Source organism: Eubalaena glacialis, chromosome 12 (genome assembly GCF_028564815.1).
Source record: "Eubalaena glacialis isolate mEubGla1 chromosome 12, mEubGla1.1.hap2.+ XY, whole genome shotgun sequence".
Lineage (NCBI taxonomy): Eukaryota > Metazoa > Chordata > Mammalia > Artiodactyla > Balaenidae > Eubalaena > Eubalaena glacialis.
Window position 1 is genome coordinate 25,709,645 of NC_083727.1, and position 12,358 is coordinate 25,722,002.

A 12,358-nucleotide genomic window follows, 5' to 3' on the forward strand; every position below is an offset into this window, starting at 1 on the left:
TATGACTCAAGAAATGAGGCTCAGAGAAAAGTAACCATTTCCAAAAGTATTGTTGTCTTTTCTCTCATTCTCCAAGCATAAGAGAATTGATAGAAGAAGCTCACTCCTGATATGAAAAGCTTTTGATATCAAAAATAGTTATTCTGTGCTGTGTTTGTAAAATCTCAGAGATGATGACAGTTGTAAAGATGTCTTTCTTTTTGAACGAAGTGAAATTTCAAAGAATTCTGACTGTTCTGGGTATACCTAGAGAAACCAACTTTAGCAACTCTTCGAGAGAGAGAGCTTATTGAAGCAATGATCACATATTTTCTTCTCTCGGTGCCATTTGAGAGCATTTTAGTAAATATTTGTATATAGTTCCTAAATTGGAGTTATGAAGGTATCTAAGTAGAGTTACCTTAAAAAACAAAGCTAATCTGTCAGGAGGACTCAAGGAACTTCCGAGATAGCCTTGTGTGACAGATGAGAAGTCGGGGTCCAGGGAGGTGAGTTCACTTGCTTTAAGACTTCACAACATGGGACTTCCCTGGTGGCGCAGTGGTTAAGAATCCGCCTGCCAATGCAGGCGACACGGGTTCGAACCCTGGTCCGGGAAGATCCCACATGCTGCGGAGCAACTAAGCCCGTGCGCCACACCTACTGCGCCTGCGCTCTAGAGCCCGCGAGCCACAACTACTGAAGCCCGCGCACGTGGAGCCTGTGCTCCGCAACAAGAGAAGCCACCGCAATGAGAAGCCCGCACCCCGCAACAGAGTAGCCCCCGCTCGCCGCAACTAGAGAAAGCCCGTGCGTAGCAACAAAGAGCCAATGCAGCCAAAAATAAATAAATTAAATAAATTTTTTTTTTTTAAAGATCTCACAAAGAAGAGCAGCCCAGTTAGGCTGTGCCCTTGTGTCCTTTTCTTCTCTTTTAAATGGTATTGAGACTGTGTTCCTTTCTATCAGTTTCTTTAACTTTGACATTCCTGACTGCCCTATGAAGGTCAAGTGACAGATTTCCCTGTTGACCTTCCAGAGCAGGTTTTGGAAGCTTTTCACCCACTCTGTATCACACAGAAAGTTTTCTAAATAGATGTGCCAAAGACAAGCAACTTACTGGTGATGGCAAAGGCAAAAGAGGGACAGCATCGACGCTGGAAACAGGCTCTCCTGTGTCACTTTTACTCTGCTTACAAAAGCAAAATTCAATCAGGTTTGAAAGAATTGAAGGAAAAAAAAAAAAAAAAAAACCCAAACAGAAAACCCCAAGGGTCTCAGCCTGCAGCCTTTCCTTTGTATGAGCTGAAGTCCTTAGAGACAGTTGAATAACTTAATAGAGTGCTCAGAAGCACACCTGCCTTGAGAGAAATAAGTGCATTTTAAAACTGTGAACTTAGTATTCTGTTTTTTGACAGAGAAACTTTTTCCTCTTGAGGAACTGTAGATTTTTATTGTCCTTAATAGCTGAATTTGCAGAGATGTGTTAAATAAAAATAGAACATGAAGTAAATGCCAGCTATTTCCATCAACAGAATTGTAGGTGACTTTTATTAGAACTTTACTGATGTTAAGTGAAGAAAGAGGGAAAGAGAAAAGGAGAGAGGAAGAGAGAGAGAAGGGGGGCAGGAAGGGAGGGAGGAAGAGGTAAAACAAAAATAAAAATGGAAAAAGCGCGGATCTGTTTGTCTTGATCAAAGAGGACGATCAGAAAAGAGCTGTTTCTGTGGGATACTCTGTCCTCTGTGGATCTTGTAACTCTGTGATTATCTTGCCCTGTGGCAAGACGCCACCCTGAAATTGGTCTGCCAATTTGAAGAATCATTTTCTTGCTTATTTTTAAACTCCTAAGGACAGGGAAAAAGACTGAAGGAGCCTAAACGCTGTGGTTTCCTCAAACCGTTATTGTTGTAAATCCTATGGGTCCTGAAATAGCTTGCTATTCCTGAAGTTTCAAACTGGCCGATTGCTCAGAAGACTTGGCAGTTGAAAGGGAAATGATTAGCTCTTTCCTTTAAGCGCTGTCCCCAAGGTTTAAGTGGGTCAAAATTGAAGAATGTGGTGATTTCAGAAATAAACTACCTTTTTTTTTTTTTTAATTTATTTATTTATTTTTGGCTGTGTTGGGTCTTCGTTTCTGTGCGAGGGCTTTCTCTAGTTGCGGCAAGCGGAGGCCACTCTTCATCGCGGTGCGCAGGCCTCTCACTATCGTGGCCTCTCTTGTTGCGGATCACAAGCTCCAGACGCGCAGGCTCAGTAATTGTGGCTCACGGGCCTAGTTGCTCCGCGGCATGTGGGATCTTCCCAGACCAGGGCTCGAACCCGTGTCCCCTGCATTAGCAGGCAGATTCTCAACCACTGCACCACCAGGGAAGCCCTAAACTACCTTTTTTAAATGGAAATTCTCTAGTTCTTCATACAGAGCTTTGAGTTTTTCAAATATTTTCTAAATCAAAAATGAAATATTTTAAATTTATAAATCTTAAGTCACTTAAACATTAGATTATTTGATTATCTATGCAGAAATTATCAGGAGCCTGGGCATTTTAACTTGGTGTCTTCCTTTTAATGTTTATGTTTTTGCTTGATGATTAAAAGTAATTATAGTCCAGTAACTCTCTCTGGTTATGGGCTTATGTTTTACTAACAAGTAAATTGTGGCAGAACTTGTGTTCCTTCTGGTTGGCTGGTACATGATCTTGAATACTGTTGATTTGTAGTCTGACTTCTCTTTAGAATGATTTAGGATGGTGATTTTGTGGACAGAAGAGTTGCACCTGTTTCTAGAGTTGAAGGTTGGCTATTGTTTTAACTTCCTCGCATTACTCAGATGCTTAGGAAAAAATGATACAAATGACCTCTTTATTTTAGTTTGGTTGGGTTTTTGTGGGGAGGGTTGCCATTGATTTGTATATTTTGGGAGTCAGTCCCTCCACAGGCACATTGATGAAATATACAGCATGAAAGGTTATGAGTTTATTTTGATGTGTTTTAACCTAGACTCTCCAAAATATAATACGCACGTATTTGGCACACTGACAATGGCAAATCTTTAAGAGGATGAAATTTATACTCTAGTGGTTTTATTTTTCTCCTATAATACATTCCATTATAAATTCACCAAGAAAGGGGATCTGGGGTCATTATTATGACATCTTTTGGTGACCTTCCTCCAGCTGGACACACTGACCTCAACATTCTTGTATGGATACTTCCAGAAAAATTCTTTTTTTTTTTTTTTTCCTTTTCTACTTCCATCATCCTTCAAACATTTAATTTAGGCTGAGTGAGAGAAGGAAAAACTGCCTTCTGAGTTTGCTCTGACGAACTTGCCTTGAGAGAGAATGGTATCTGTGTTTGTGGGTTTGAAAATGAGGCCTCCTTTGGACTATTAGTTTAAAGAAATGATGATTTATAAAAATTCCACCATAAGTTCAACTATTCAGTAACTATTATTTAATGTTGAGTTTTAGTACAATTGTATGTGGGGAAATAATATCTATTTAATTTTTAAGGAATATGTTAAATATTTTTATGACTTTTCATAGGAATCATTATGCTCTTGGATAGATATCTCATGCAGGTTTTATACACTCTCCACTATTTACTTTTGGGTGAAATAGTAGAGTGATAATTCTGGTTTATGCTATAAGCATTGATCATCTCTTGTGTTTCAGGCACCTCACAGGGCACTGGAGGTTAGGTGTGAATGAGCAAGTCCTTATTTTGAGGAGCTCTCATTTTAGGTGGGCAGACAGAATTGTGACACCATCATAGCTACGTAAATAAAGCTGGGGATTCTGCTGGGGGAGAGGAGCGAGGTCAAGGATGGCTTCAGAGAAGTAAAAAAACAGGCTGTGGGGATGGGGGCTGTATTCCAGACAAAGACAGTAATAGTCTGATCCAGGATAGTGCAGGTATGAGACCATATGGAATATGGAACAAAGCCTACAGATGGGGCCGCTGAAAGGAATATGGCCGAAAACTTTGGGGAAAAGAATTGAGTTCAAGTCCAAATTTATTGCTAGATGAGGAGTTCGGGATTTATTCTTGTGTTTTTTACATAAGTGGAAACATGATTTCTTTTTTTTTTTTTCTCCCCTAAGAGGGAGAATGGAGCACTAAGTGCTCTTTTGGAAAGATGTAGTAGGTATAACGGTGGGTTAAGAGGTCAGACTTAGAAAGAAAAAATAAACTATTATAAAGTTATAAAGGAATATTGTCACTTGAAGAAACATCTTAGCCATCAGCACTACCTTTTGAAGCTCCATCAGGCTGGATGAATGGAGCAAGGTTTCACAGTAAAGGCTCCTTTCTGCTGCCATTGCCTAGGAGGCATACTGTGCTCCTACATGGGCTAGACTGGAGCCCCATGGACAGCAATGGAGTCAAGGCAGCTCTGCACATCTAAGGGAGATCAGGAGATGCTGTAAGATGATCTAAGCTAAGAGCTCAGGTCAACTTGGACACTCGTTCTTACATTCCCTAGGGAAATAGAACCAGAGGGGCCCAAGGGTTCTTAAAAAAAGAAAAATGAAAAAAGAAAAAAATCAAATCATTTGGGTGTTAGAAGAGCTAGGGTTCCATGAATGAGATTAGAGACAAATTTCATGATAAGGAACCAAATGAGGGCTTCCTTCTTGGTTGTGATGTCAAGAAGTCTAGACTTAGACTTGGCTCTGAAGGAAAAAAAAAAAAAGAAATAACTAAGAACTGGCTCAGGAGAGTATATTTTAAAATGGCCAATTAAAGCAGAACTTCCATGATTCCAGGAGGAAATACAGTGATGCGAATGAGGCTACCTGAGGCCAGAAGCCATTGAAGAGCCCCCAGTGCAGTATTTACAGGGTGCCTTGGAGCTTCATAGTTGGTTTGTGTTCAGCACAAAGTAACCTGTCTTTTTAACAAGCCAGGACTGAAACGTCTCCTGAGAGAAAAATGACTGCAGAGAGGATGAAGGTTGCCTTTGGGATCAAGTAGGTCAGCGCTGGCTGCAGAGTGCAGAAAAATCAAACAGGGTGCAGGGTCAGATGATGTTAGGAGGGGGAAGAGTCTAGAACAAAGTCCTGTGTGCCGGATTTTCCAATGATGAACCAAAAACTGCCTACAGAGGTGGCCAGACTGGAGTACTACAACCAGTAGTAGCTTTAAACTAGCCAGTTTAAAGTTATAAGGCTGTCATTTTTTTCCTTCTTTCTCTTGGTTCTGTGGTAGTAATAAATATACAGAAAAACTCAGACTGAGTCTCTCTCTTTTCTGAGAAATTCAGAATATTGGTAAGAACAGAAGTATCCTAGCACAGTGGATAAGATGGGAATGACTAACACTTTGGTAAGATGTTCAGAGAGTGCCATTCAGCCTTGGCCACCAGAATGGCTTCTTCTGTGGTCATTCTCATATAAGCAGCACCAGAGGGTTTCAGCATCTTCAGTTTCTGGCAGTATAGGGGGAAATGGGAGCACTGGTGTTTGGGAATATGTCTTCAGTCTCCTCTGACTTCTAAAGCACTGAGGTATGCCTAAAGATATAGGTATGAAAACAGGCCTTGCCTGATTGAATACCTTTCTAGTTGATGCGAAACAAACCCTCGAATGGGTACGGAAAAGGGTTTTTCCATCTTTGTCTGACTTTTTTGGGTAAGAGTCAAAATCAGGATGCATAAAGAAAAATATGGTTTGCCTGTTTTTCTTGTAATTTTGTTTTTTGTTTTGCCAGGAACAAAGAATTTTGAGCCCATCTAGACTCATTCATTATATGCATTATGCAAATTAATTCCTAATTTACCCGCATCCCCATTATTTTATTGAAACCAAACAAACTTTTTTAGCAGGCAAATGAAATAGCACTGGAGTGGTTTGGAAGACCTGAGCATCTAAACATTTTTGGCTGTACGTGTGGCTGCCACTCCCTCTGACCGAGACAATAATATTAAACTTTAACATGATGCAGGATGTTGTAATCCTACAAGGGAGAGAAGTGGTTGGGCTCTAAGGTCATGGTTGGCAAAGGCAAGACCTTTGTTCTGTCCAGAGGGCTGTAAATTCTGCGAGCGAGCATCATGCTTGGCCCGCTCCCTTCACGCAGGCTTCCTAGGGATTTAGTTTTGTTTTTTTTTTAATAAAAAAAACTATGTTAGCTTTATATTTTTTTATTTATTATTTATTTTCTTTATTTTTTTTGGCTGCGTCGGGTCTTAGTTGCAGCACGCAGGATCTTAGTTGCGGTACGCGGGCTTCTCTCTAGTTGTGGCGTGAGGATTTTCTCTCTCTAGTTGTGGCTCGCAGGTTCCAGCACGCGTGGGCTCTGTAGTTTGCAGCACGTGGGCTCTCTTGTTGAGGCACGCGAGCTCAGTAGTTGTGGCACACAGGCTTAGTTGCCCCTCGGCATGTGGGATCTTAGTTCTCTGACCAGGGAGCGAATCTGAATCCCCTGCACTGGGAGGTGGACTCTTTACCACTGGACCACCAGGGAAGTCCCCTTAGGGATTTAGTTTTGAATTTCACTAGCAGTGATCAGTGGTGGTAGATAATAATAATTTTTTTCTTCTAGTTTTATTGAGATATAACTGACATACAGCACTGGTGTACAGCATAATGGTTTGCCTTACATACATCATGAAATGATTAGCACAGTCATCTCATGTAGATAGAACATTAAGGAAATAGAAGAAAGATGTTTTTTCCTTGTGATGAGAACTCTTGGGATTTACTCTGGACAACATTCATACTCACATACAGCAATGTTAATTATATCTCTCATGTTGTACATTACATCCCTAGTGCTTATTTACCTTACAACTGGAAGTTTGTACCTTCTGACCACCATTATCCAGCTCCGCCTCCTCCCCACCCCCCTGCAACGTTCTGTTAACCAGAAATCTGATCTCTTTTTCTATGAGTTTGTTTGTTTTTGGAGTATAATTGACCTACAGAACTATGTTAGTTCCTGGTACACAACATAGTGATTTGATATTTCTATGCATTTCAAAATGATCACTGTGGTAAGTCTAGTTATCATCTGTCACCATACAAAGATATTATATAATTATTGACTATATTCCCCACACTGAACATGTCATACCTGTGACATTTATTTTGTAACTGAAAATTTGTACCCCTTAATCTCCCTCACCTATTTCTCTTCTCCCTCCACCCCCAGATAATAATTTTAATGAATAGTTCTTATTCTTTTTTCCTAGTTTAAACAGTGTGCCTTTTCAGGTTTTATTTCTCAAACCTATTCACAGTTGTTTGACGGTGAAACAAGGGATTTATTTTTTAAAATAATAATCTTTTGATATTAATAAAAGCCTATTCCATTTCCACTGCTTGTGTTTAATGCTGTGACTTTTCAGATGGTGATACCTATCATTTCGCTAATCAAACAGAAGATGGAATTTGTATTGTTTAGCAGTGTTATATCATGGAAAGATTTTTTTTTTTCCAGTAAAAATTTAGCCATAGTAAGTACAGTGATATGGGGAAAATAGGCTTTAAGCCCTTGTGATCATAAATTGAAGTCCGTTTAAAAAGAAAAAAAAAATATCATACCCCTTCTCCAACAGATGCTACCTTGCTAAATGGATTCGTTTCCTTGAGCTGTTGTACCAGAGTACCACAAATGTGGTTGCTTAACACAACAGAAATTTCTTCTGTTCTGGTTCAGGAGGCCAGAAGTCTGAAATCAAGGTGCCTGCAGGGCCATGCTCCCTCCCAAGGCTCAGGGAGAAAATCCTTCCCTGCCTCTTCCAGCTTCTGATGACTCTAGGCATTCCTTGCCTTGTGGCCACGTAACTCTAATCCTTGCCTCTTCACATGGCCTTCTCTGTGTGTCCTTTTCTATCTCTTCTAAAGACATTGTTACTGTCCTTAACACCACCCTAATCCAAGATGTCATCTCATCTTGATCCTTATCTCAAGCATGCCTACAGAGACTGTATTTCCAAATAAGGTCACATCCTGAGGTTCTGGGTAGACAGGAATAGGGCGGTGGGGTGGGGGGAAGAGAGACACTATTCAACCCATTACATTAAATTATAGATGTTTTAACCTGTAGCTTGGTTAGATGGTAATAGGCAAGAAGCTGTCATTGATCATTATCAATTTTGCATATTCTTCTATTATATAATTATTATATAACTTATCACATTGTATTACAGTTATTTATTTACCTACTTGCCTCTTGCATTAAATCATAAGAAGGCAAAGATTGTCTTTTTTCCTGATATAATGCACCTAACAAAATGGTTATTTATGTTATATTAATATACATATCTACATATGTCACAGCAAAAAATTAATGGAGTAGGTTAGAAGGATAGAATCTTAGAGTAATTTAGTCCCTACCTTCAATCTGCACCTTTACAGGTCTGGAATTGCTCTAGAGACCAGCTAGATAAGCCTACAGATGTGGCTACAGTCATGTTCTCTTTACTTTCCAATTCAGTGTTCTTTCTAGCACATCAAATCATCTCTATATTAAAAGGTTTAACTGTGAGTATTCATAGAGTGCTGTTAAAAGCATGCAACCACCCCAAACCCTGGGTACTAACCTATGTTCCGAAGCCTTAACTCTCCAGGGTGTAGAATTTCTCTCGCTGTGTACAATTTTAAAAGTTGAATCTAACCCGCAAGAATACTTTCAGGAATATCTTTGCAATTGATACATTGCATAGAAGACCACTTGAGATAGGAAAGGATGAAGAATGACTCCGACCATCTGTGGGGAGGGTCACATGTTGAGATGGGAAAGGCTGAATCAGGTGGTTCGACTTTGATCTTGAGGCAGCTGCTACTTAGTTGAGCAAATCACTTCATCTCTGAACCGGTTTCCCCAATGAGACGAGCTGGTTCCTTCCAGTTCTGTTCTAAGAGTTAATATCACTGTTTGTCATTCCACATGCAGGTTTCTTTTCATCCCAACTAGCTTCTGGCTAAGAACCTCTTCCATTTCTCTGTGGTCATAGCAACTAGTACAGTGACTTCCTCATGGTAGGGAACTTATTAACCAGGCCCTGCTAGAGATACTGGAAGGTGAGGAGCAGAAACCCAACTAGGCTATGCTGAACCTCATGTCGAAAGCCAAAAGACTCAGAGCAGCCATCGTATGTAGCCAGGGCTGCAGCAAGCACCCCAGGACACAGACAGACAGATAGATTGGTTCTGAGTCAGTTTCCTGTATCCTGTGGAGTCAAAAGGAAGACCTGCACACAGCAACGGGCCTTGTGAACAATGGTCACTTCCTGTGACCAGGAGAGTCTGAGGGCGGGGGGTGGCCACTCACGGTTCAGACAGCACTTTCAGGCAGGGTGCTCCCGAGGCCACATCTGTAGACTGTTTCTCTTCAGATCTGCAATAAAACTCCTTCTCTCCCTTTTTAACCTGTGTTAAAGAGTTCACAGTAAAGTAAACCTTGAACTTGCAAGAGTGAATTTAGCTTTCCCGTGGAGGGGGAGATAAGTAATACTCTGCTTATGGGTACAATAGCATTGGATATTCACATACTCCGATGCCAACTTAACTATATTAATCTTTGTTTCCTCATGTGAAAAATGGCAGTGCCATAGAAGTTTTAAAAAACCCTCCACACGCAGGAGGGAGGGGATATGGGGATATATGTATATGTACAGCTGATTCACTTTGTTGTAAAGCAGAAACTAACACAGCATTGTAAAGCAATTATACTCCAATAAAGATGTTTTAAAATTTTTTTTAATTAAACAATAAATAAATAACCCTCCACGTTTTTTATCCTAACACACAAGTATATTAATAGTAGTAGTAATAGTGGTAGTCGACACTTTTGTAGTGCTTTTACTATTTGTCTGGCACTGTTTTGAGCACGTCACACATATCCACCCATTTATGTAGACTCAGCTGTGCGCACAATTTCATATCATAATGTTCAGTGCTAATTCTGTACCAGTATATGAGTTGTTCTACATCCGAAAAAAAGAGTGTGACTAGCAAAAGAATAATGATGTCAAAGAATAGTTGTGAGAATTAATAGCAAACAGTGAAACCGAATCGAATGATTTCTTTTTTGTGTTGTGGGTCACGTGAGCTGCCCCATCTGCTGCCATGGAAAATGCTGAGAGATAAGAGAAACAAACGGGCTGGCTCTCGTGCTGCCCCGCACCGTACCACACGAATATCGACTGCTCACCCCCGGCTCCCCTCACTTTCCAAGATGATCCTGGCTGATTCCAGGGTGTGGAACTCCGTATGAAAGATAGGGAGGTGTCAGCAGCTCAGCCCAGAAAGCTGGGGATTGGGCAGTGGCTTCCTGTAATCCCAGGCGCTGGCTGACTGCCCCGCTCTTGGCAGTGAGGGCTGGGAGGTGGGCTGGGAGACAGCTGTGCTAGCACTGCCGCCTGCACCGGCCCGGCCCGTGGAGCACTGGCCCCTCATGGAACTGCCTCACTATGTTCTGCCTGAAAGGTGAGGGGGCTTCGGACCCACTGGGGTGGTGAAGCTACAGTTAGAAAAATGTTCGTTTGGCATCAGAGTCTAAATCCCAGGGCTAGTTCTCTTAGAATCAAAGTTTGAGGGAGTTTTGTTAAGCATGAAAGTGAAAAAGTCATTGTTCTTTTTTGGTTGCAAACAGGAAGAAAGACCTCCTGCTGGGGAGATGGAATTTTTCTTTTAGACAGAGAGGATATTTCTCTGTTTGGATGCGTTTTGGATGTGTTTTGTCATAGGCAAAAGTAATTAAAAGTTTAGAATGAAAGGAAACTTAATAGTCTAAGTGGGAATGGTTTACAGCTGTAGTATGAGTCCTGTTAGAGAAGTTTCCATGCGATGAGTCGCTTGTGTAAAGGGTTAGAGTGAATAGTAAGGGGGAAGCGATTCTGTTGCTTTCGGCTTTAACGTGTGAATCCAGGAATTAAACTAATTTTACCGTAGGACAGACTTCTCGTTCTAGCTATGTGTGTATGGGTTATAGTGCTTCGGGAAGCACTGGAAGATGGGCAATATATGAATATATGTAGTGATTCCCCCATCAGTTGGAGAGTATTTTCTCTTTTTAGGCACTTATTTTTTCTTCAACACTATTTTTCTTCCAGCTCTTGTCATAATGTAATTAATTTAAGCATTTAAGAATGTGTTTCTTGATGAGATTGTTGGAATGGGGGAGTTAAAATGAATTTCCTTGGAACCAGAGTAGACTATTTTGTTCATATCTTTCAGTGTATATCATTGTGTTGATGTGAAATTCTTGATGGCTTTTCAATTTTTGGAAAGAAAGTGGCCCTGGCTTGCTCTGCTGATTTGCCCCTTTGTCCTGAGTCTATGACTGAGGTGTAGACCAGGGTTCTCTAGTCTCAGCCTTTACAGATTTAACCCTGACACCTTAAAAACCACCAAAGTCTTTAATATTAAACTTTGAGTTTGGGTTGTTTGTTTATATGGTTGGTATAAATTTGATCAAATCGACGGGGTAAAAGCAGAAAAGAACATCACATCTTTCTCTCCCTAAGAATTCAGCTAGGGGCTTCCCTGGTGGCTCAGTGGTTAAGAATCCACCTGCCAATGCAGGGGACACGGGTTCGAGCCCTGGTCCGGGAGGATGCCACATGCCGCGGAGCAACTAAGCCCGTGCGCCACAACTACTGAGCCTGTGCTCTAGAGCCCACGAGCCACAACTACTGAGCCAGCGTGCCACAACTACTGAAGGCCGCATGCCTAGAGCCCGCCGCAACTAGAGAAAGCTGCACATGGCAAAGAAGACCCAATGCAGCCCAAAATAAATAATAAATAAATAAATTTATTTAAAAAAACAATTCAACTAATTCTTACTCTAAAGTGTATCTAGTTGCAATGGATTTCTAAGAAGCCCTGTCGGCAGAAATGAATTTGAATATTTCTGAAAAATAATTTTAGGTGAAATGAGTTATGGGCTTTCCTGATGCTTTCTCAAAAAATTGTTTGCTCAAAAAAAAAGTGTAACTATGAAGAGCCAAAATTCAGTATCATTGGATGAGTGTGCCTCCTAACCGAGTGTCATTTCCCCAGCTGAAATCATTATGATCTAATGACAGCTTCCGGTTTAGGATTTTTAATTGAATGCAGGTGTGGAATTGTTGCAGGGCATGACTTCCGCTGCTTCAGCGTGTTTGCCTCCACCCATTCCCATCACAGCAATTTCATTTTATTAAAGAATCTATCAATTTCATGGACTCTTAGTTTCCGAGGTAACTTGGGAGATTTTAGAAGGTCAAGTGAATGGCATGTGATGACAACTGAATGCTTTTATGCTGAAGTGTGTGTTCTAATCAGGACTCCACAATCCCTTTTAAAAAAAACAACCCACTTTCCCATCTCCCAGCAGCCAGGACAACAGTTGACATTTTGCTCTCTTCCTGTGATTTATAGCCTCT

The 12,358-nt window shown here is 40.8% G+C and overlaps 1 protein-coding gene across 3 annotated transcripts in view; it reads left to right on the forward strand.

The window, feature by feature from the left end:
* NHSL1 (NHS like 1) overlaps window positions 1-12,358 on the forward strand; it is a 233,096-nt gene that overhangs the window by 122,525 nt on the left and 98,213 nt on the right. Inside the window, exon 1 of one of the 3 annotated variants that reach the window (XM_061207471.1) lies at window positions 10,348-10,418. The exons of the other annotated variants lie outside the window; for them this stretch is intronic. Coding sequence (XP_061063454.1) covers window positions 10,403-10,418 — 16 coding nt within the window. The 5' untranslated portion in view covers window positions 10,348-10,402. Of the gene's footprint in view, window positions 1-10,347; window positions 10,419-12,358 lie in introns of those variants that run through there. 3 annotated transcript variants of the gene reach the window in all.